Source organism: Sparus aurata, chromosome 21 (assembly GCF_900880675.1).
Source record: "Sparus aurata chromosome 21, fSpaAur1.1, whole genome shotgun sequence".
Taxonomy (NCBI): domain Eukaryota; kingdom Metazoa; phylum Chordata; class Actinopteri; order Spariformes; family Sparidae; genus Sparus; species Sparus aurata.
Genome location: NC_044207.1, coordinates 31,761,483 through 31,784,433, shown reverse-complemented (window position 1 = coordinate 31,784,433; position 22,951 = coordinate 31,761,483). Strand labels below are relative to the sequence as shown.

The following is a 22,951-nucleotide window of genomic DNA, read 5'->3' as shown; positions in this document are numbered from 1 at the left end:
ACTGTTAGAAATGAGTACGATACAGTTTTAAACAGTGGAATTTTTTTTATTATTGGCGATGAGACTACTTGTTTTGCAATATTCCTTCAATAAATAACGCTCTGAGTGACTTTCTAAATAACACACAAAATAATAATAGATGTAAATACAGTATCTATGCTGCTTGGTTTGATGTCCAGCTTTAGTTTGATGCCACAGAATCTCTTCTCATCAGACACTTGTGATTAATGTCATTGGATTTCTTACTGTGTGAATAATTATGGGCAGAAGTTCATCTTTGGTTCTGGCACAAAACTGAAAGTTGAATCGAGTAAGTTACTTCCTTTATTTATGATGGATTTTATTTGATCGAACTGTCTGAATTAGGTATTTTTTGGCTATTCTACAGAATCAACTTACACACTTTAAGAAATCTCTAGATGCAGCTTTAGTGTAGGCAGTAAAAGAGCATTTACTCTCTATTCCATCCGTGTAATTGGTCCATTTTAATCTTTTGTGTATTGTTTGTACACACATTCATTGCAGCACTTTAGATTTTTGTGTGATGTAGCTGTTCCAGTCGTGAAATGATTTTCCCTGTAAGCCACATAAAGATCACGAGGGCTATATTATTTGCTAATTACTATTACCTGGATTACTTGCATATTATCTTTATTTAAATTTGAATCGAGTAGCTTCACGATTAAGTTCTTCATGTTGTTGGTCTTTGGGTTTATGCACTTTGGTTCCTCATTGTGTGACTACTTTTGGAAATGCAAAACTCATCTTTGGTGCTGGCACACGACTGAGAGTTGAATCAAGTAAGTTATTTAATGATTTGCAAGAAATGCAAACTGTAAATTCAACGTTTTTACCTTGAAGAGCCACATGCTAAAATCACATTCCTTTTAATGAATTTGGAACAAATATCTTAATCTTAAGCAGAGTTAATTTAAAGCCACATAAGAATTAATAGGGATATATTTTTCCCTCTTCCTTGTAAAATATAAATAGAGCATTGTCATGGGGTAATGCATGGTCTGTGTCACGGTCCTCAGGGTTTATGTAGTTGTGTTTTGTATTGTGTGAGTGGCTACTCCAATTCAAAGCTAATCTTTGGCTCCGGCACAAAACTGGAAATTGAACCAAGTAAGTAACTTTATTCATTTGTAAGAACGAATGTTCGATCTAATCAACATACAAACAGCTTTGTAAAGAACTCCTTTCACTGCCGTAGTGTTAATTTTGAAATATTTTGTTGTATTTTATTATTTTGTTTCAAATTATTCAGTCGCATGCAGTCATTCTGCTCAAATCCAATTAGTTTTAAGCCATCCTAAAACGATTCGATCATTATTTAGTAAAAAGAGAATCCGCATGAGGAAACAGTCGTTATTGTTCAGAGTAGATCCACTGTGTGACTGACTCTGCAGGACTTGGGAGGCTGAGTTTTGGAAAAGGGACCAAACTAAAAGTAGAGAGCAGTGAGTATCAACTCTTTATAGTTAAAAGGAAAATGACTTGTGTGTCTGAAATTGAAATAGTAACATTATAGCATCATCACAAGTCTACTGACATATTCTGATGTAGACAAAATTGCTCATCACAAAGATGTCTGACACCTCAGGCTGTTCAAACCTTTTAAAAACTGTTTATTTAAAAGATTAATCTTCATAGACTCAAATCAGTGTGATTTATGAGAAAGTCGTCAGCTTCTACTAAAAAAGTTATGAATTTAAGTTAATACTAATTAGTAAGATCTGAATGTATAATGATAATATATGATTTATTAATATCTTAGTGCTCACTCTAAATCTTTAGGCTGTTTATGATTTACAGCTTGATGAGGAAACAGTTTGTAGTTATTGATCAGGTCAGATCCACTGTGTGACTGCCTCAGGATCGAACCGGAGACTGATTTTTGGGAAAGGAACCAAACTGACTGTAGAGTTTAGTAAGTAGAGTTACAATTTTCAATTAGTAAATTACAATAAGTTCTCACAAGCTATCACATTGTTTCTCCTTAGTTCAGACAAGTTTAAGATAAAGACCTGTAATCATTGGAAGAAATGTTCTCTTAATGTCTTCACGAAACAATGACGAACTGTTATCAGTCATCGTCAAGTTTTAAAGAATTCAGCATGCGCAAAAATATCTGCCACCGAAGTTAATAATGTTACAAATAATGCAGTTATATATGAAGAATTTTGATGGTTTTCACTAACAATCAAACCCTTCAGCTAGAAGAGTAGGAATTCAGAAGTTAAACTGTTTGCAGACGATGTGATGGAGTTTGTTTCTGTGAGGTTTTCACAATAGTTGTTGTTAAAGACTGAAACAATGTGGGACTGCAAACCAGAAATTCATCTTTGGCAAAGGAATCAGGCTGACTGTTGATTCCAGTAAGTGCTGCCAGTTTATTAGTCAAATGTGGTATATTTAACATGTTACTGTTATTTATGCTGCATAGTTTTTTGTTGACAAACAAACACTGTGTGACTGGGACGAGTAACCTGAAAATCATTTTTGGGAAGGGCATCAAACTGGTTGTGGAGGACAGTAAGTTTGATTATTATTGTTGCAATTTATCCACAGTTGACACAAATTAACTAAAAACCAGCGACAGGGGAAATATCAGCTTTAGGTTATGGCGTTATTAGCCCTCTGTTATGTTGTTTTAATTATGCAGCAAAGTGAAAGTTGAACTTTGATGTTAATACCTCACTCCAAGTCCAGCACAAGAACAGATATTGTGCTTAGTATTAAACATTCTTACATAGTATTACTGTGTATACTGAATTATTTAGTTGTGATGAAACCTTTATTTCTGTACTTTAAAACCTCAGAGGACAACAGTCAACTACAGGTCAGCAGGACACACTGATTTACACATTTTAACTGAAGTCATACAGCATTCAAAATTAGGAAGATAAAAGTAGAAACAGTGGATGTTTTATCTGTAATGTCAAAGTGTTAGAAAATGCAGTATTTATGATGCTAAACTGTTGGTTGTTTGGTCAGGAAGTTTTTGTTCTGAGACGTGTGATTTATGTCATTGGGTCTCTTACTGTGTGAATGGTAATGGGCAGAAGATCATCTTTGGTTCTGGCACAAAACTGAAAGTTGAATCGAGTAAGTTACTTTATAAGTTTATATTAACATTTATATGGGCTTTTAAATCTCATCCTTCATTCTGAACTGGTATTTTTTCAGCTGGTCTACACCTTCAATTTAAATGCTCCAAGAGATCTCTAAACACAGATTTAATATAGACATAAACAGAGCTTTAAGAACTTTAGATTAATTAACTGAATATATGATAACACTATCAAACTTACCTTCACTGTAAACATTAATGACTACAATTACAATTACATATTACACAATGACACAACCTACAACCTGTAATACACAGTGAATATTTAAATGTAAGTTAATGCCTGATAATATTACCTGCAACACACTAAACCAGCAGTGCAAAGACAACTCCAGTTAAAAATGAATCATATTATCTTTGATCACTGGGCCTGAAAACTCATCAATATATTCACTTTCAAAAACCCAAGCAATACCTGGTACACATGATTCATCACAGTATTTATATAACTGAAAAATAATTACAGAATAGGATTTGTTTATCTAGTAATGAGAGAAAATCTCTCATTCTGTTGGTCTACTGACATCAGAACACAGTGAGCGGACTAAATTGTTCTAAAAAACTAATGTAGTAAAAAACAAAACAACAGTACGTTACACTGTTTCTGCAAAACAGCACATTCAACTTGTTCTTGTTGTCAAAAGCCTAAATTCTCTGAACCTCGTCATGGTTGCTGAGCCGTCTTGTTCCAGTGATGTCAGTATTTAATGTATCAGAGTTTCTGAGTGTGTGACTGATTCTGGCCTTTACAAAATCATCTTTGGTGCTGGAACAAAACTGATTGTTGCTTCAAGTAAGTCAATATTCATGTTTAACTGAAGGCATAATTTAATAATCATTTATATATCAAACTGTGGAACAGATTTGTTTTAAACCATTAATTCCCATAATGATGAATATCTGTAATGTTTTATCTTAGAATTTCACAATACTTAATAGGTTACATAAGTTGTGACTTGTCTAGCTTTAAGATATCTTCAGTTCCAGCCTAATGATTTATTTATCTGGTTTATGTATCTGTGGTGTTTCTTTAAAGGGGCCAGTAGTTTTTGTTGAGTCTGTTTCCAGTGTGTGAATGATGGAGTGAAGCTCCTCTTCAGCACTGGAACAACTCTGCACATAGAAACAAGTAAGAAAAAATATGTTTTTACTTTAAGAACAGACAGGTAAATGTTTTAAGCTTCAAAATCACAGCAAACGTTATCTGAGATACTCTCCACTCTCTCTTTTTCAAACACTTCACACTTTTCTCATATTCTCATTTTTCGTAACAATCAACTATATTTCCACATTGAAAAATCTGCTGATACTCATGATGATGGAAACAAAGAAATGAATTATTGTTGATTGCAGTGCTGATGTAACGTTTCTCGTGAAAAACATTTTAAAATTCTTTGGAATTAGAGCTGAGCTGAGATCAGTGTCGGTGTTTGTGTAGTTGTTTCTGTCACGGTGTGACTGGCACTGGAAATTATAGGATCCTCTTTGGTTCTGGCACCAAACTGACTGTCGAGTCCAGTAAGTTTTTAATTCATATCATCATCCAAAGATTGATTATTGATCTACTGTCTAATTTAACTCACAATGCAGATATCTGTCATATTCTCATTCTGAAGATTTTTCCCAGTTCCATGTACGCTCAGAACAGAAACATGCTAATTTACCCCCTAATGTCCAAAATAAAGATGTAGATTAGATCAGATTAGTCTTGAGGTCTGTGAGGAGACCGGTTACCCAAATAACATGATGCTGGACTAAATAGCTTTAGTTACACTGAATACAAACAATGCTTGAGGAGTTGTTAAAGTAGTCTTAAACGCATCGATGTCGACATTGTTATTCATGTCAGAAATGATGAAATACTTGCTTGGAACTAGGTGAAAGGAGAAGATAATGTTTATGTAATGTTCTTTAAAAATGACAAAATAATTCCACATTATTTTATATGTAATGGATTTCAGACCAGGTGAAATCTGGTTCATTTATTTACAAAGTCCGTCTTTATCGGCAGTAAATTCACGTTTTAATCAGCTGTAGCTTTAGAGTCTGCTGAGTCAGTTTTTGTTCATCCTGTTGTTGCTGTGTGAATCTCGGGGGAACAAAACTTCTGTTTGGCAGCGGGACGACTCTGTCTGTACAAAACAGTAAGAAAATCTCTTCTTACAGAATGTATATGGAAAGTAATCAAATTACTTCACTTAGTAGTTTATCACTTATTGTTCTCACTGTAAATGTTTTGTCTCGAGAATGAAACATGACTGTAAAGTGTTACTGAGGATATTTAAAGTTTAGATTCAACTTTACGTCTCCAGATAGAAACAATTCCACAAAATATTTCCCTGTCTGATCAATAAAGTCACTGAAGAACTGAAGGTTAGCGTTGCAGTTTTTGGTTTGTAGTCGCGCGCTGTGTGACTGAATCTGGACTCAGAAAACTCTCCTTTGGAAGAGGAACCAAATTAATTATTGAAACCAGTGAGTCAAATCTTAAATTTTTATTTTCCAAAATAGACTCTTTCCATCTTTTTCACTTTACTTGGAATTCATACAACAGACGTGACTGTTTTCACTCTTTAACTCTCTTCTTAACTCTTATGTTTATGTGTGCAGTATCTTAATGACTAACATTTAAATGTTCATCAGTTTAATTTGACAGTTTATTGGCTCCATTTTCACAGGGTCATACTTAATGTGTGTTGTGATTACTTTTTCATTAATTCTCTTATTTTGGAAAAATGAAATATAAACATGAATATAAAACAAACAGGCAAAGTTTTCACCTGATAGTTCCTGAGAAAAACTAAAAACGTACAAAAAGAAAATATAAGAAGGTGAAGAGAGTTTTTGCTCAGCCTTCCTGAACTGTGTGACTACAAGCGGTAACCAAAAACTCCAGTTTGGATCAGGAACTAAACTCATCGTCCACCATCGTGAGTAAAACTGTTTATAACACTATATTTGAAGACAAGGAAACCAACAGTGAATATAAAAATATGTACAATTCAGCCTTTTACTTTTTAATTTTTACATTTGTTAAGGGCAAAATAATTTATTGTTGGAGGATCTTTTGTAAAGTTATTTCCTCAAAGGTCCATCAACACTCACATGAACATGAACTAATATATAGCGTCAATAAAAAAACAGGAAACACTAAAGTTTACATTTCAAACATGAATCAGACTCAAACATAAATAAAGATATATAAGATTCATCAGACAGAACTGATTCAACGCTCAAATACTTTCCACTCAAATACAAAAACATGAATCCACATTTCTTTTTTTTTTCTTTAAAAATGTCAAAAATGAGATCTCCGTCTGCGCTGTGGGTTTGTGTTGTGACGTGTGTCAGAGTGTGAATGACGGGACTGGAAGGCTGAAGTTTGGACGAGGAACTGAGCTGAAAATACAAAACAGTAAGATTTTCTGTTCAACAGCCAGAAAATAACCAAATCAATCACTAAGTTACATTTTTACAGCGGAAAATGCACATTGCACATGAATATGTCTAATTTACAAACAAAAATGTATATTTCTTCTGCTTAAAAAAACTGACTTATTTAAATGTAACAATAACATCTCTTGTCAAAATGCCGAGTTGACGTGACATGATTTTATTTTCACTAACTCTCAGTTCACATGTGAAAATAGACAATAGCATGTAAAAGAATGATATTATTATATCATGTGACATGTTTTGATAAGAAAATCAGAGTTATTCCTTCAAACTCTGCTGACTTCTGACAATATGTGACACATGAACAAAACAATCAGCTAATCAATGTAAAAACTTACAGTCAGTTTAAATAGAATAACACTGATGTTAAAACACTGCAGTGAGACTCCGTTAACCTTAATGTTCCGTGTTTTTAACCTCATAATAGTTAATAAGTTATTTGAATCAAGTCTTTAAGTTTCTGATAAGATCCTTGAGCACCTTCAGAGTGTGTGAGGAGTTATTGATCAGCCCTCCTGAACTGTGTGACTGGAACTGGAGCCCAGAAACTCCAGTTTGGATCAGGAGTGAAACTCGTCGTCTACGACAGTGAGTCAAAGATTTGTGGGAAAAACTCGTCTGCGTAAAAAAAACAACTAGTTTCCTTTTAACTGAATTATTGTCTTATGAAAACATGTTGTGTAATTGCGGGGAATCACTTATAGCACCAATTTAATAACTTATGTTGGCTCCAACTTTTCACGAGTTCTCACGTTTTGTCAACAAATGTTAATTTGTGAGAGTTTGTGAGCTGAGGAGGAAAGATGTGAGTTATTGATCAGCCCTCCTGAACTGTGGGACTGATGCTGGTTATCAGAAGCTCCAGTTTGGATCAGGAGTGAAACTCGTCGTCTACGACCGTGAGTCAAACTGTTTGTAAGATCTGTGTTGATTTAACATCTGAAGTGTTGGGTGGATTAAACCTGAGCACTAATCACAGGACTGATCAGATACTTGATCACTGTGTTTGATTTACCTTATGAAGTTGTCAGGTTAAAGGTCTGATTAAGGTTTGAGGTGAAGAGAGTGTTCCTCAGTGTATTTGCTCTGAACTGTGACACTGTGTGAATTATGGAGACAACAAACTGATTTTTGGATCTGGCACGAAACTGACAGTTCACATCAGTAAGTCTCTGAAGAATCTATTTAATGTGAATATTAATGTGTGACTGTGATCACTGTTTTAAATCAGGGTTACAGCTCGAGTCTCATATATGAACATCAGTATCTGCTCTTAGCCGGTTTATCAACACTAAGATTTCTATTTTACACCTTCAACTTATTATAATTGTCAAATTAATGCAAATCAAGGTGAAACTCTTCCTGTCAATGTAATGACAAATTACTTTAAAATGGACAAATATTTAAAATATAAGTATATAAATAAATTTAAATATTGAATGATTATGATTTTACCAATATATTGTTGTGTCAGTTTATGACCTTGTTGAGATTATTATTTGTTACATTCTAGAGTTTAAATACGAAGCGATTATCAGTTGAGAGGTTTGTGAGCTGATCACATGTACAGTGTGAATGATGGCACACAGAAGCTTCTGTTCGGGACCGGAACCAAACTCTTCGTACGATCCAGTAAGAATGGAATATTTGTTTTTTGGCACAACACTAAGAATTGAATTATGTTCGGAACTTTCTACAACAAGCTACAAAGTGCTTTTTCAAATAAAACGGGAAGTAAAACATATAAATATAGTTATCATGGAGTTTAAATAGAAACCAACTAACAGTCTGTTTAAAAGTAGAGTTGAAGCTCGTCCAGTTTGTTTTATTGTTTCAAAGACGGAGCAAACTCTTTGTGAAAAACTGAAATCCCCACATTTCTGATTGATGTGAGGCCAGTATTGTACCTTTAACTGTAGATGTGTGTAACGTTTAAACTGATCAGTATTTGTTAGAGGACAAGATGTTTTATTGTGTTCTGGTAAACTTTTCTTCTAGCAGTTGGTCGGGAGTCACTGCTGGATTTCACCAAATCTAAGAAATTACAAACAATCAATCTGACTATGATGTGAAATCAAACAAAACACTCAGAACTACAATCCTCCATTAAAATCACCAAATGCAAAGTTAATGTTAGTTAAATTAGTGATTTGTCCTGCGGAGGCTCCTGTAAAACTGTCCTGACTCAAACATCCGTCCAGCCGCTCACTGAGTTCATGTCATCAGGCGTCTCGTTGTGTGAATGACGGAACACGACGGCTGATGTTCGGACGAGGAACCGAGCTGAAAATACAGAACAGTAAGATTTTCTGTTCAACAACCGAAAAATAACCAAATCAATCAGTGATAAGTTGCTTATTAAGAGTTTAGTCTAAAAGATTACCATTAAATTCAACAACATCAGCTGCCAGACACATTTTAATGTAAATATTTCTTTGGCAATTACTTCTGGACTGATTAGTTATTGACATAAAAAAAGAAAAAAATCAATGATGGTCGTTAATATTGGTGAATTACTGTAATGTGCATATTCAATAATCACAATTATCACAGAATTATCTTGGTCATGATTTGTGACAGTATTTTATGATTAAAACATTAAACTGAACCTTCACATTAAATATGTTTTTTAATGTTTATTGAATCTGCATTTACAGGTCAGATCTGACTACTGCTTTCTGTTAATTCACATAAATTAAGCATCATTTAGAGGAAGCGTCTCCATGATTGTTATAATCTTGATAAATAAATGATAAATAACAGACAGGAAGAGTAAGAACCCTTCAAAGTAAAACAAGCAGCACGTGTTGATCCGTCTGCAGTTCTTGTTAAAGCTCCGACTGATGTGTGACTCAGTCTGGAGTCCAAAAGCTCTTGTTTGGATCAGGGATCCGCGTCACTGTACAAACACGTGAGTCCTGTTTTAATTCATCAAACAGCCCGACAGTTTAAATGTTACAAAGAAAAAAACATCGACAGCCTTTTTAATGTGAGTCAAGATTTACAAACACCCAAAAATGTGAAGACATATTTCCTTGTTGTACGAAAAAGAAAAGTAAGATCAGGTTTGTTGACTGAGTTGGTTTATATAGATGTCACAACTGAAGTTACAGGCACATTAATATTCTCTCTGTAAATGTGACAGTTTAGCTATTGAGGCTAATTTTCACCTGCAGTCCATCAACAGGTGTAATAAAACTGACAGTAGACGAATAAGATACTTTGAAACGAGACAGCGAGACTTTTCATCGAGCAGAGCAAATATAAAACAGGACAATACACTTAAATTATACATTAGAATGAGAGACAATAAGAATAAGAACTGACAACAACATTTAGTTCATAATAATAACTATTAAAAACACAATAATATAAAAAGTAATCTGCTGTCACAACATCAAATCATTTATTACATTAAAATGTTTCACTGGGTTTAACAAATGACTGCTGAACAATCTTCATAATCAATAACATCTGTGAGTTCAGTATGAAGTCTGAGTGCAGCATCAGTTGTTGTCGAGCCGTCCGACACTGTGTGAATTCTAACAACAGAAAACTGACTTTCGGTTCAGGAACTCAACTGAAAATTCAAACAAGTGAGTAAAAAAAAATGTTTATTGACGACAAATAGAATTAAAATCACGATGACTTGTTAAATGTGGAGGCTGATGTTTAGATGCTTCTTTGCATGACACTACATGAAAAGTGATCTTATAAGAGATTTTTCCTAAATCTTCACACCTCACCATCAAACTGTGCCTCAGTTTAAAATTTGGTTTACAATCTTCAGTCGGCAGTTAGACCCTCTGACACAACAAAATCCATCAAACGTTCAAGATAAAATGCATTGTAATATTTTGATCACAGATAAAACATCTTTATGAAAACATTTAGAGGGTGAAACTCAACCAGAGGCTCATTTAACAAACATTAACATGATAATAATGAACTAATGATGACGAACATCAGTTTTATTAAAGCTGTCGTCCAGCTGCACGTTGGTCACTGGACACGACTCGAGCTTCAATCTGTCCGTCATCGTTACCAAACGTTGTGTTGAAGCTGTAAACTAGCGATCCCGAGTTCTGCTGGAGCTGAGAGTGTTTGGATCAGAGTGTGTGGTGGTTTCTTGTTCTGGAGTCGATCAGTGTGTGAACGTTGGATACAAGTTAGTCTTTGGAAACGGGATCAAACTTCACGTCCAGGATCGTAAGTTGTTCATCATCTGTAAATCTTTCAACAGCAATAATTTAGCCTTCATCCGGTTATCGTCAGGAAGTCTGAGGTGAAACTTTAAAAATTTGTAAAAAGATTTTGTCCAAATCACTCTGAAAACTGTCATCTTTGTAATTTTACAAACTAATTAACCACACATTACTAATAATTGATTTGGTATTGATTGATCGCATGAACATTGACTGTGTGAGCTGCTGGTGTTTGTCGTATGGTGGCTGCTGACTGTGTGAACGCTGCCGGCTCTAAAATCACCTTCGGAGCTGGAATCCATTTAATCGTACAAACAAGTGAGTCAAGAAGAACAAATATGAGCAGAATTAATTAATATTAGTTATAGTTTGGTTAATGATTAAAACCACCATCAAGAGAAAACTAACTGAAAGTTTTGATAATAAATCGTTATTCAATTCTCCACATTAATAAAATCTAGATACAAATCAGCATACATAAAATATGTAGTTTTGTTGGGCTGAACAAACAAACTGAGACACTTCAGTGTTCTGAAGGTTCTGAAGGTTCTGCAGAGGTTTTTGAATGCGGCTGACTGACTGTGGGAATCAGAACAACAACAAGTTCACGTTTGGATCTGGAGTCAAAGTTATCGTATCACCACGTGAGTGCGTTTTATAATGTTCATGACCAGGTTGTTACATCAGACTAATTATTAATCTAATCATCAGCGTGACTTTGTGTACGCGTTCCTTTATTAACGACGTATTCTAAACTTTTACCATTACGAGGTTCTGATCAGACAATCACATTTTATTACTTTTCTGTTTTATTGACATTTGTTCTAATTAACAATGTTTAACAAAAGCAGCACGGAGTCAACGCTCTCTCAGCTCTCTGGTGTTTCTGCTGTCAGATAAATGTGTGTGTGAACGACGTCCGGACTGAGTTTGGATCTGGAGTTAAACTTGTTGTTCTGACGCGTAAGTGTGAGAGATGTATCGTAGTTAAAACTGAACTCAGAACTCCTCGACTGAAAGATAACGATAACGACTTGATGTCTAAATTCAAAATGCCTTCGTAACATAACGGCACATCAGACGTCCTGTATGTTCGACTCATTTCAACATTTACTGTTAACAAAAACTCAAATCTACCTGACGAGCTGTAATAATCCAACACAGCAAATTCATATTTGGACTGTGATGAAAAAAGTGAGTTATGAAATATTAAATTAAATCTTATCACTTTTAAATATCAGTCACATGATTGTCTGGAGGGTTTAAGAGTCTAATGAAGAGTAAAACTCAGACGACCGGTTTCTGTCATCACTCGGTCTGTTGTGTGAATTACAACAACAACAAAATCCTGTTTGGATCAGGAACCAAGGTCGTCATCACGTTGAGTAAGTTATTGATAATAAATACCGAAAAATTTAAGTGTGGACGACACACAAACAGAATGTAACGACATCATGCCAACTGTGATATTTAAAATCTAAATACTAGTGTAAAAAATACAAATGATAAATAGCGTGAATAACGAGTGAAGGTCTCGTTTGGTTGCATTTTTACTATAACTGAGTGTAATTGTCCTTTTGTTCACTTGTGACAGACTTGCTCCATCTTGTCGCCTAATTTATTTTCCAAAAGGAGACAAAACACACAGTAAACAAAGATAAAGATTAATTTGATCACGAGCATATTCTTTCAAATTTCTCTTGATACTGCGATAATATTGTTATCATGGATTCTTTTGTTATTGATAATTGTGTGGTGAAGATCTGATATCGTGACAGCCCGACAACACACTGTGGACTTTATTTGAAAATAAATATGAAGACGTTCAGTTTGAGATGTAAACATGAAGTTAATCTTCCAAAAACAGGTTTAAAGGACGATTAACAGCCTCGACTGAGGGCCAGCAGTCTTCTTCAGTTCAACCAGTCCTAATCCAATATCAAATACAACACACTGAAATCCACTAGATCCAGATTTTTATGAGGAATCAAAAAATGTGCTCTTCACGTTAAATTTGCAGAAACAAGTTCAGGAATAATGAGCAATGTTTTCCAGCAGTCGTCTGATTTCAGGGCTGATGTTTGCGAGTGTGTTTCACTCACAGTGTGTCTGTGAGTGAACATCATCTTCTTTGGATTTCTGTTCAGTCATAATCAAACTGAGAAAACATCTTGTGAACTGGACACACGGTCATTGAAGTGGAGTCTGACCGTTATTCGTCTTTTTGTGTGTTTTCAGAGGAACTGGCCGAACCGGACTACTACAAACTGGAAGGTAATGGGACCACGGCATGCCTCGCTACTGGCTTCACAAGACAAAATGGAACAGCCGACCATACATACTTCGAGGAATATTTCAACAAAACAGCGGCCGTCCGTGTAGGAGATGACAAGGTGTACAACCAGGTGGCTCTGTTAAGTGACGATGGGGACAAATGTGAGAAAGGTAATAACACAGTTTAATACATTTGACATCTGAGTAAATGATTTTAGAGACTAAAGAATCGTGATTTCAGCTGGAAAAGAAAAAAACAGAAAGTGTCAAACCAACATGAAGGAAGATGGAGTTAAAACATGAAATAAATGACTTTGGACAGATCATTTAAAATGTCCAAAATGGAAAACTTTTAATGGATTGTAATTATAAAATGGGGCAAAAGTCGAAATTTTTGTTTTCCATTTTACTTTTGAAACGACGCCGCGTGTCACCGCTCAGAGAAATGATCGCTGTGAAAACTAAAAGTGTCTCGTCTTGTTCTTTCAGGTAGTGGAAGTGAGGCCACTCCATGTGAAGACAGTATCAAACCAGGTTTGTATTAAATCTGCCTGAACAGACGTTTCTGTGTTTTAAAGGTTTGTTTGTTCTTCAGTTTTAATCTTTGTCATGTCGTCGTCTGCAGATCCAACGGTGAACTTTGTTTCTGTGACCGTCCTGTGCCTCAGAGTGATCTTCATCAAGACCATCGTCTTCAACGTCCTGTTGACTTTCCGACTGTGGATCAGTCAGTGTGAGTACAAAAACTCACGCCTCATATAAAGAACATGAAGTCTGAGGGAAGCTTGTTTCCTCTATGTTAAATCAGGTTTTAATAGTCGTCCTGTTTTATAGAGCGTCACAGGAACATGTCAAAAATGGAACTTAAAGGTGCACTATGTATTAACAGAACGTGGAGAAACAACAGTTCAAAAATAATGTAAAAGATGTGTCATGTTGCAGAAATATCTATTGAAGTTAGCATGCTAACCAGCTAGCCTCGAGCCACTTTGTAGGCTGATGTTTACTGAGGTTAAATAAAACCAACACTCCACCGTGCTCGGCGCTCTGGACAGAGTCTGCTGATACAAACGCTAATTGAACTTAGTAGCTAACGACTGCTACAATTAGCAGCAGTTAGCAGCTTCTTCTGTCATATTCTGCCCCCTATTTGTTTGGAGAATGAATTTGAGACATTCAAATTCCTACATATTGCACCTTTTAAGAGTTTTTTGTTCAATGACATAAAATACAATTAAAAAACGGTTAGCGGTTGCTAACAAGTGTCTAAATGAGACTTCAGAGGTTGTCGGGGACATTAAACGTCATCGCGCATCATCATCTTGTTATAGCCGAACATTAGCTTTTTAATTCTGGCCATTTCATTTACGCTTCAAAAATCATAAAGTGGCGTTCATCTGTGAAGATTATCTTGCTGAAAAAATGTGTAAGTATCATAAATTTGAAATTAATTTCAGCAATGGTCCAAAATCCAAGTGAAAAATCCCATAGACCTTTTATGGAGGGAACCGGGGACGATGCTAACTTCACTTAGCCTACAAAAACGCGTACATCTTGATAGCACAGACAGAAACACACTGATTCACCGGTTAACTGTGACCACAGAGTGAACATGTAATGTACCGCTTGGTTTAGACAGATGTGGTGAAAACTGCATTGTTTTCTTTTCATGTTGTGACTTGGACTCGGCTGCTGCCTCAGCCAGGTCTGTCTTGTAAAAGATTTTGATCTCAGTGGGATGTATTGGAAACATAAAGGTGAATTAAAATAGATAAATGAAAATGTTCTGTTGTGACTTCTGTAATTTGACGGATAGTAATATTTTAAAAGGCTGCAAACAGAAGTGGATGCTTTTTTCAAGTTGAACCACAGATTGTAAATGTAAGAAATGTGGATGTATGTGTATATTTAAGCTTTATCAGGTCAGATTAATTAAATAGTCATATTAATTAAATATTTTTTTCTGGTTTGTCTTGCAGAAACTCATCAGACCTTCACCAGAAACAGATCCAAGATGGTGGATACACAGAAGGACTTGGATCAAGTCATCGCTGAGCTCTTTTTTCATCATTGTCTCATCGTGTAAAATAACGAGTATAAATATCAAATCATCTGTTCGCTTCTGAATATCATCAGGACATCCTGTTGTGCGTGTAATCTTTATTATGTTGGAGAAGTTGATGCTTCTGTTGCTTTTGATGAATGAATCTTGACTCTTTCTGTCCTGCTGGTGTAAATATCAGTTACATGTCACAGTCTGACAGTCTGACAGCATCCTGCTGCCAGAAAACATCTTTGAAGAAAACTTTATAAAAACTGCTGTGTGATATTATTTCTTCTGTGTTGCTACAATAAAAATCAGATAAAATGAACTGAATGACTGTTGTGTTTATTTGAAATGTATAATTTCTGCTTTAACTCGACTTCCTCATGTTTGGAGTCACACTGACGTCACTGCTGCATCTGTATAAGCAAAGATATTATTGATTAAGTTGATGAGATTTGATTGATAACAGCTCCAGAAGCTCTGAATGGCCATGGGTCAAACATGGTTTAATCGTGATAACAACCTGCATATATTTGTTTTGTTGAAATTGTTGATTTATTTAGTTATTCTGTAAGGGATAACAAATGTTTAATGATGAGCGCTCCTCAATCAAACATTAACATGGTACATTTGTTAAGAGGCCGTGTGTGCATGTTGTCACGGCACTGCTGATCTAACAAACATAAAGCCATCAGGAATGAGAGGGAACAACCAGGAAAAATGGAGGAGATGGAGTTTGACCCACAATGTTGACGATGTTCAGGGCTTCTGTACTAAACAACTGATCATCTGGTATCAAGTTCTGATTAATAAATGTGGCTGAATCATCCTTAATACACAAGTATCAGGAAATTGCATTTAATGTCCAAACTGATTGAAGGACTGTTTTTAGGGCTTTAATATTTCTCTGATTGGAACAACAGCAGCCAGCAGGTGTTTGCTGATGTGCATAAGGACTCATAAGTCAAATAATAAATCATTGAAATATGAAACACTTGTTTAAAAACCAGAACATGAAAAGAGGGATTATAGTTTGAGCAGGTTTTACTGTCAGTGTGTCACCAGGACGTGTTGTGTAATCAGACATTTGAGATGTCGGTTGTTCTCTGCGGAGGTGTTGATGTGAGCTGATGTGCTTCCTGTTTGAGTCAAAGTGTGTCATTAAACACAGCGAAGCCTTCAGACTGATGGAGGTTAACAGGAAACAACAGTCACTGCAGAAACACAGTGCAGGCAGAAAGATTATGACACTTCAGTTATAAAGTAATCCTTGTGAAGCAACCAACATATGATTCGTGCAATGGTGCGATTCATTTACATTCATGACGTTTAGGCTTTTGTCCAAAGCGACTTATAGTAAGTACATTTGTCACAAGAGAGAAACCACAACATCACCGTCGATAGAATAAAAGGAAATATAGAAACAATTGTCAAGCTCTCATCTGAGGATCGTAACTGCTATTTGTCAAAGATATTTTAAGTGCATAAGTGCTGTGATTGAAGTGCAACAATATAAACATTCAATTAATCAGTCATTTTAGTTACCTGGTGGTGCACCACAGGGATCTATCCTCGGCCCGCTAATAATCACTCAATATATTAACGATCGGCCATCTGTTTGTCCTGAAGTTTAAATCTGACTGTATGCAGATGATTCTGTTTTGTATGTAAGAGGCAGAACCAACGCAGATAATTATGGAAGACTGAAACTACCAAAATTAAAAAAGAAAGAAATTAACCAATAAATGGCTCAACTTGTAAATTTGTCACTGAATGCACCGAATGTTGCATTAACTGTTTTTATCTGCTGTTAATTCTTTCTTTTCTGTGAAGCACTTTGTAACCTTGTTAAGAAAAGTGCTACATAAATTATTATAAATCTATGAAACTAAGAAATTGATCATATTATTCATATAGTTCATTTTAAAACGGGAAGATTGATTCATTTCATATTTATTTTATTATTTATATATTTATTTGTGATTTCTGCAGTTTCAGTCCTCTGTAGTTTTTGCAGACCCAGTAGATCCACTGGGAACCCTGACACACCTGCAGCTGGTGATGTTACAGGTCATCAGTGAGTTCAGATATATTCACTGACTCTAATCTCTCCTTTAAGACACATGATTAAACATCTGTGACAGAAAAGAAATCACACGGCTGCGTGAAATGTTTCTAAGTTGTGGTCGAGTGTTTTTTTTTTGGTATAAAACATATTTTTATACCTCAATGATACACGTGAAGATCAGTCAGCAGACTTGAGGACGCTGATACCAGAGTGAAACATCACATTAGAGATTAGAGTTTATCTATTTCTACAATTCGTCTCATTGTTCAACTGAATAGATTTAATCAAACTCACTCTACAGAGACCTTTTTCTGCAGGTCACACAGGTGGAGCTCATTTAATTAATGATGGTTCACTTTAATGAAAAGTGTCAAACAGAAAGAAGCAACTGAAGTTGTTGTCATGTTTTGGTGCTTTGAGTTCTGGACGTGAGATCAACTGTTGGTGCTCCAGACTGAGCGAGAGTCCAGTTTAAGATCAGAGTGTTGAAAAGATGAAAGCGTTTCTACATTAAACACACTGAAGGGAACATTCATACTGATGTTCTGCATTATGAACTGTGTTCAGACTTTTCAGTTTCATTATGAATCAGTTTTCAGTTCCATCGTAAAAATTTTTCATCTGTGATGTTTTGGAGTTGTGTCATTAGTGTAGAGATGAGTGTCTGTGCTGAGGAGATGCTGAGAAATGAACTCTGTTGATTTAAAGGAATGAACTGAATCATTTGATGAATTATCAGATTTAACACTTTCCATGTTTTTATCATTTCCTTCAACATGTGGGCCGTTTCTCAGAACCGGCTCAGTGTTTCAGATCTGAACCGATCGATGGAAAACAAACTTCACAGTCGAGCCACTTCATCAAAACTCTGCTCAGCTTCACCCAGCGGGGTTCATCTCTCAATTGTTTGCTGTATTCTTATTCGTTTAAATTGTTTTTTCACGCTGATAGCTGTGACTTGCTGTTAGTGTTAAACATTATTGATCAGACAGATCAGTGTTATCAGTGTTTGTGATCAGCAGAGCAGCTCAAACTGGATCATGCTGCGATTCTGTCTGTGGTTTCCTGTTTGTTCTGCTGCACAAAAACACACCAGCAAGATAAGAGTGTGTGTGTGTGTGTGTGTGTGTGTGTGTGTGTGGGTGTTTGTTTGTGTGTGTGAGTGAGTGTAGAAAGGTTTACCACACGTGTTATTGACAGCTGATGTTGGCGATCAGGTCTGACTCGATGCTGTATTTCGTCTCAGAGGTGCTGGACGGGTCGAGGTCGGGCTTTGTGCAGAGAACTCTTGTCTTCTGGAGCTGCTCTGTGGACGGTGGCACCGTCATTTTAAAACGTGAAAGACGAACTGCTGACACAAAACTGAACATTTTGAGCTGCAGCATCAACATTTAACCTCCGCTGAAACTAAGAGACCCGGACCAGGACAGACGTGTGGACAGGCAGCTCTGTTTGCTCTGCTCCTCACCAATAAACACAAATGATTCACACACAGATTTGGATAAAAATGTAATCGATGATTTTGCAGAATTGTCCACAATCAATATTGTCCACATACTTTTGGCCATATAACATTTTCATTGAGCCATCACAGACATTCCTGCAGGTGTATTAAATAATAATCAGTTATCAATTACTTGATCAGCGCCCATCAATGAATCTGAAGGTCTGAAGAGGATGAAAACAGTTTATTTAGAAATGGCTATCAGAGGTAGAACCGGCACACTGAGCCATCCTGTGGGTCGTTATTCATCTTTTATTGGATTAAAATCAAAATGCACGTAGGTCGATCAATATTATTATCATCAAGACCAGCTCAAAGAATCAGCTGCAGACAGTTGATCTTTGAGCCTCAGTCCTGATTCTGTCTGTCAAGAAACGTTGCTTAAGTCAAACCCAGCCGGCACGTAGAACTTCACAGGCCGAGTTCTCTTGGTCGTCCTCTCAGTCATGTGATCAGGGCCTTTTATTTGTTCCCTGCTCACGGTTCAAATCCAGAAGTGATTGTGCTTTTTGTGGTGGCAACAAAACACTGGAACAGCCTCCGTCGGTCCATCAGGTCCACTGAGTCTGTGGTACGTTTAGAACAACAGTATTCTCATAGATCCTCCTGGCGTCGCTTCACCATGTCGGTACATGTGTTGGTGTTTGTTTGGATGGATGTACGGGTTGTACTGGGCTTTGACCTGTGCACTTTATCATTTATGTGAAGCACTTTGTGACTGTGTTAGCTGTAAAAATAAAGTCTTTATTATTATTATCGTATCATAATGAGGCTGTGGAGCATCAAAACAACAGGACATTGAAGAGACTTCAGTGAACGTCTCCAGTAAGATGTTAGTCGCACATTTCTTCTCTCATCATTCAGACATTTTATTCTTAAAACAATCGTGACGAAATGTCGAGATTAAAAACATGTTTTCATTTTATCTGATGAACTTTTTAACATGATAACTGAGAACATCAGAATCATCAACATGGAAACAACAGAAACCACACAGTAACTCACAGCTGTGTGTGTGTGTGTCTGTGTGTGTGTGTGTGTGTCTGTGTGTGGGTGTGTGTGCGCCCACTTCCACTCCACCTGGTTTCCACTGGCTTTGTCCCAGTTAATCATTTCATCATTATAATATTTTTAACCTTCATGACTGATGTGAGATTTTTCATGTTTTATTATAGACTTGATAATTTACATCCTCCTTTAAACATTCTGCACTATATTTAAACTGGTATCTTTAGAGCTCTGATTCTTGGTGCCACAATCAAACATTACACTGTTAGTCATTAATGTTTCTCTGTCCAAATACTTTTGGCCATTTTGTGTATCTGCATACACCTGGTCTCTGCAGACAGGAAGCTGTAAAGGTTAAAGGTCATATTGAAACATTGTTATGTAGACAAATCATTTAAAAACATAATAAAACATCTACAGAGCTCAAAGCAAAATCACAGATGGACCTTTATGAGCAGGAAACATGTTGTTACAGAAGTGTGAAGCGTCGTGGAGACATTTTATTAAATGAGCTCAAACAAGTTCAGACACACTGATTATAATGATGCTTATAATGTGGTAGAAATAGAAACAAATGTAGAAATTAGACCTCGAACGATCCTTTAACTTAATTATTTTCTAGGTAAGACGTGACAAATATATTTATAAAGCAGCATTCAGACACGAGGTCATTCAGAGTGCTTTAAAGTCTGTAGAGTATAAACAGTATAAACAATGAAAAGAAAGAAAATGAGCAAATAAATAATTAAAAATGAAAGATCTTCCAGAGGAAAGTCACATGCATGTGTCTGTTAGAAAAAAATAAGGTCATCTAACGTCACCCGACTCCCTCAAACACTGCAGGAGAAGACATGATATATTCACATGTGTGTATAAATATATATATTATTTTAGATTTAAGGAAAAAACAGATCATAAAACAGCATAAAAACATCTCAAACTGAAAAATGGAAGAAAATAACCACAAACATCGATGTTTTAAATGATATTTCTCACAGCGGTAAAATTCTAAAAGGTGACATATTGACGTGACCTCAGGAGGTCGAAGAGGACGAATCATGAGAGTCAACATTCACACTCAGAAGACACGCAGCACTTTGTCTGAGTGATCAGATGAATTAATAGAACTGGAGATTATTGTGAGAAAGAAAAACATTTAACCTAATTAATTAATATAAACATGGATATGACACAGAAGAAGTAAATGAATAAATAAACAAACACGTAAAAAGAACATGAAGTTCACACTAACATCTCTCTGGTTTATCACGCTGTAAAAAGTTTGTATGTTTTATAAAAGTTTTAATTATTATGTGTCATTCTGTGGAGGATGTTGTAGCTGTGATCTGATTGGCTGCTGCTGCTGCTGGAAAATCTTCAGCCTCACTGTTTCCACAGGATGTGGTCGCTCGACGAAGACGAGCTGCACGAAGACGCCTGCGTCACAGACGAAGGCGGCAGCGGTTTCAGCCTCAAAGCCTGCTGGGACAGGATGTGTGTGTGCATGTGTGTGTCTGTGTGTGTGTGTGGGCGGGGAAATCGAGGTCAGGCGGTGCTGAGGTGGAGACGCCTCATCAGGTGTGGCCTCAGACTCAGCGTGAGAAAACAGATCAGACGCCTCAATTCAAACCAGCAGGTCACACAGATCTGATCAGTGTGTCACTCAGTGTTCAGTGTGTGTGTGTTCAGTGTGTGTGTTCAGTGTGTGTGTGTTCGGTGTGTGTGTTCGGTGTGTGTGTTCAGTGTGTGTGTTCAGTGTGTGTGTGTTCGGTGTGTGTTCAGGTGTAACGTTGAGCCAGGTGGACGTCAGAACAGCTGCTCAGAGGTCAGAAGCCAACACGAGACCCGACAACCTTTAAAGCTTTTTACTTACATACTCACTGTTTTAATGGTCATATTGTTGTAAATATGCACCAAATACACATCGAAGAACGAAGAATTAAATAAAACAAGATGAAATAAAACAAGATGAAATAAAACAAGATGAAATAAAACAAGATGAAATAAAAGGCAGACAAACAACAACACCACAGAGGGAACTCACGAAGTCAAGAGAGGAGATCAAATCAGTTCAAATCATCACGAATGTTAAATCTTTCTAAAGTTCTAAACTATTCAAAATGTGCAAAATTCACATGAGAAGAGAAACAAGAGATTAATATATCTGTCTTTTCCCGTTTTATCTTTTTTATTATTATGTCTTATTTCTCAGTGAGAGTGTATAACTTTATTAACCAGCATCACTTTACAAACACCAGAATCAGAGGCTGGTTTTCACCTGTCGCCTGAGATCAGATGTGAAGCTGAAAACCAGGAAACAAGTTTAAAACAACAGTCGTGATTTAAGACATGTTAAAGTTAAAGCAGGACGATGACACTGACAGCGATGAAAGCTAATTAAAACTCGTACTATAAATGATAATACAACAAAGCAAACACACACTTCACAGAACAGTGCGGCAACAAAGACTGATCTGAGGACAGAGACTGATCTGAGGACAGAGACTGACCTGAGAACAGAGACTGATCTGAGGACAGAGACTGATCTGAGAACAGAGACAGATCTGAGAACAGAGACTGACCTGAGAACAGAGACTGACCTGAGAACAGAGACTGATCTGGGAACAGAGACTGATCTGAGAACAGAGACTGACCTGAGAACAGAGACTGACCTGAGAACAGAGACTGATCTGGGAACAGAGACTGACCTGAGAACAGAGACTGATCTGAGAACAGAGACTGACCTGAGAACAGAGACTGATCTGAGGACAGAGACTGACCTGAGAACAGAGACTGACCTGAGGACAGAGACTGATCTGAGAACAGAGACTGATCTGAGGACAGAGACTGATCTGAGGACAGAGACTGATCTGAGAACAGATCTCAGTGGCTCGAGCTGCAGGACAGTGTAGTTTCCTCTGGTGTCCATTGTGTCTGTTTGTGTCTCTTTTCTCTGTGTGTGTTGTAACGTTTTGAAAAAGAAAGTGATGACAATGAGCTCGTAGCGACAGTCCAACAAACAGAAACCAAACTAAAGGACAGCACAGTTTATACTGTGTTACTGTGTTGATATGTGGCGGACCCTGCCACCTCTCTAGCTTCAAACAGTGTTCAGGGACCTTAATGTCCTCCGAGAACAGCTGGTTGATTCACTGATGGAGAAAAGTTGGTATTATTATGTTATTAATATTGTAAATTTTGAGTTTGAATTTCTTCTTCAGAAACTGCGTAGTGCCCCTTTAAAGAGAGGCCG

At 36.5% G+C, this 22,951-nt stretch overlaps 1 protein-coding gene across 1 annotated transcript in view; it reads left to right on the top strand.

The window, feature by feature from the left end:
* The window catches only part of LOC115571957 (M1-specific T cell receptor alpha chain-like), a 36,086-nt gene extending 20,643 nt beyond the window's left edge, over nucleotides 1-15,443 (top strand). The window contains exons 2-5 of the mRNA XM_030401647.1: nucleotides 13,036-13,242; nucleotides 13,561-13,605; nucleotides 13,697-13,804; nucleotides 15,051-15,443. Of these exons, the coding sequence (XP_030257507.1) occupies nucleotides 13,036-13,242; nucleotides 13,561-13,605; nucleotides 13,697-13,804; nucleotides 15,051-15,052 (362 nt within the window). The 3' untranslated portion in view covers nucleotides 15,053-15,443. The remainder of the gene's footprint in view (nucleotides 1-13,035; nucleotides 13,243-13,560; nucleotides 13,606-13,696; nucleotides 13,805-15,050) is intronic.
* The last annotated feature ends 7,508 nt before the right edge of the window (nucleotides 15,444-22,951 follow it).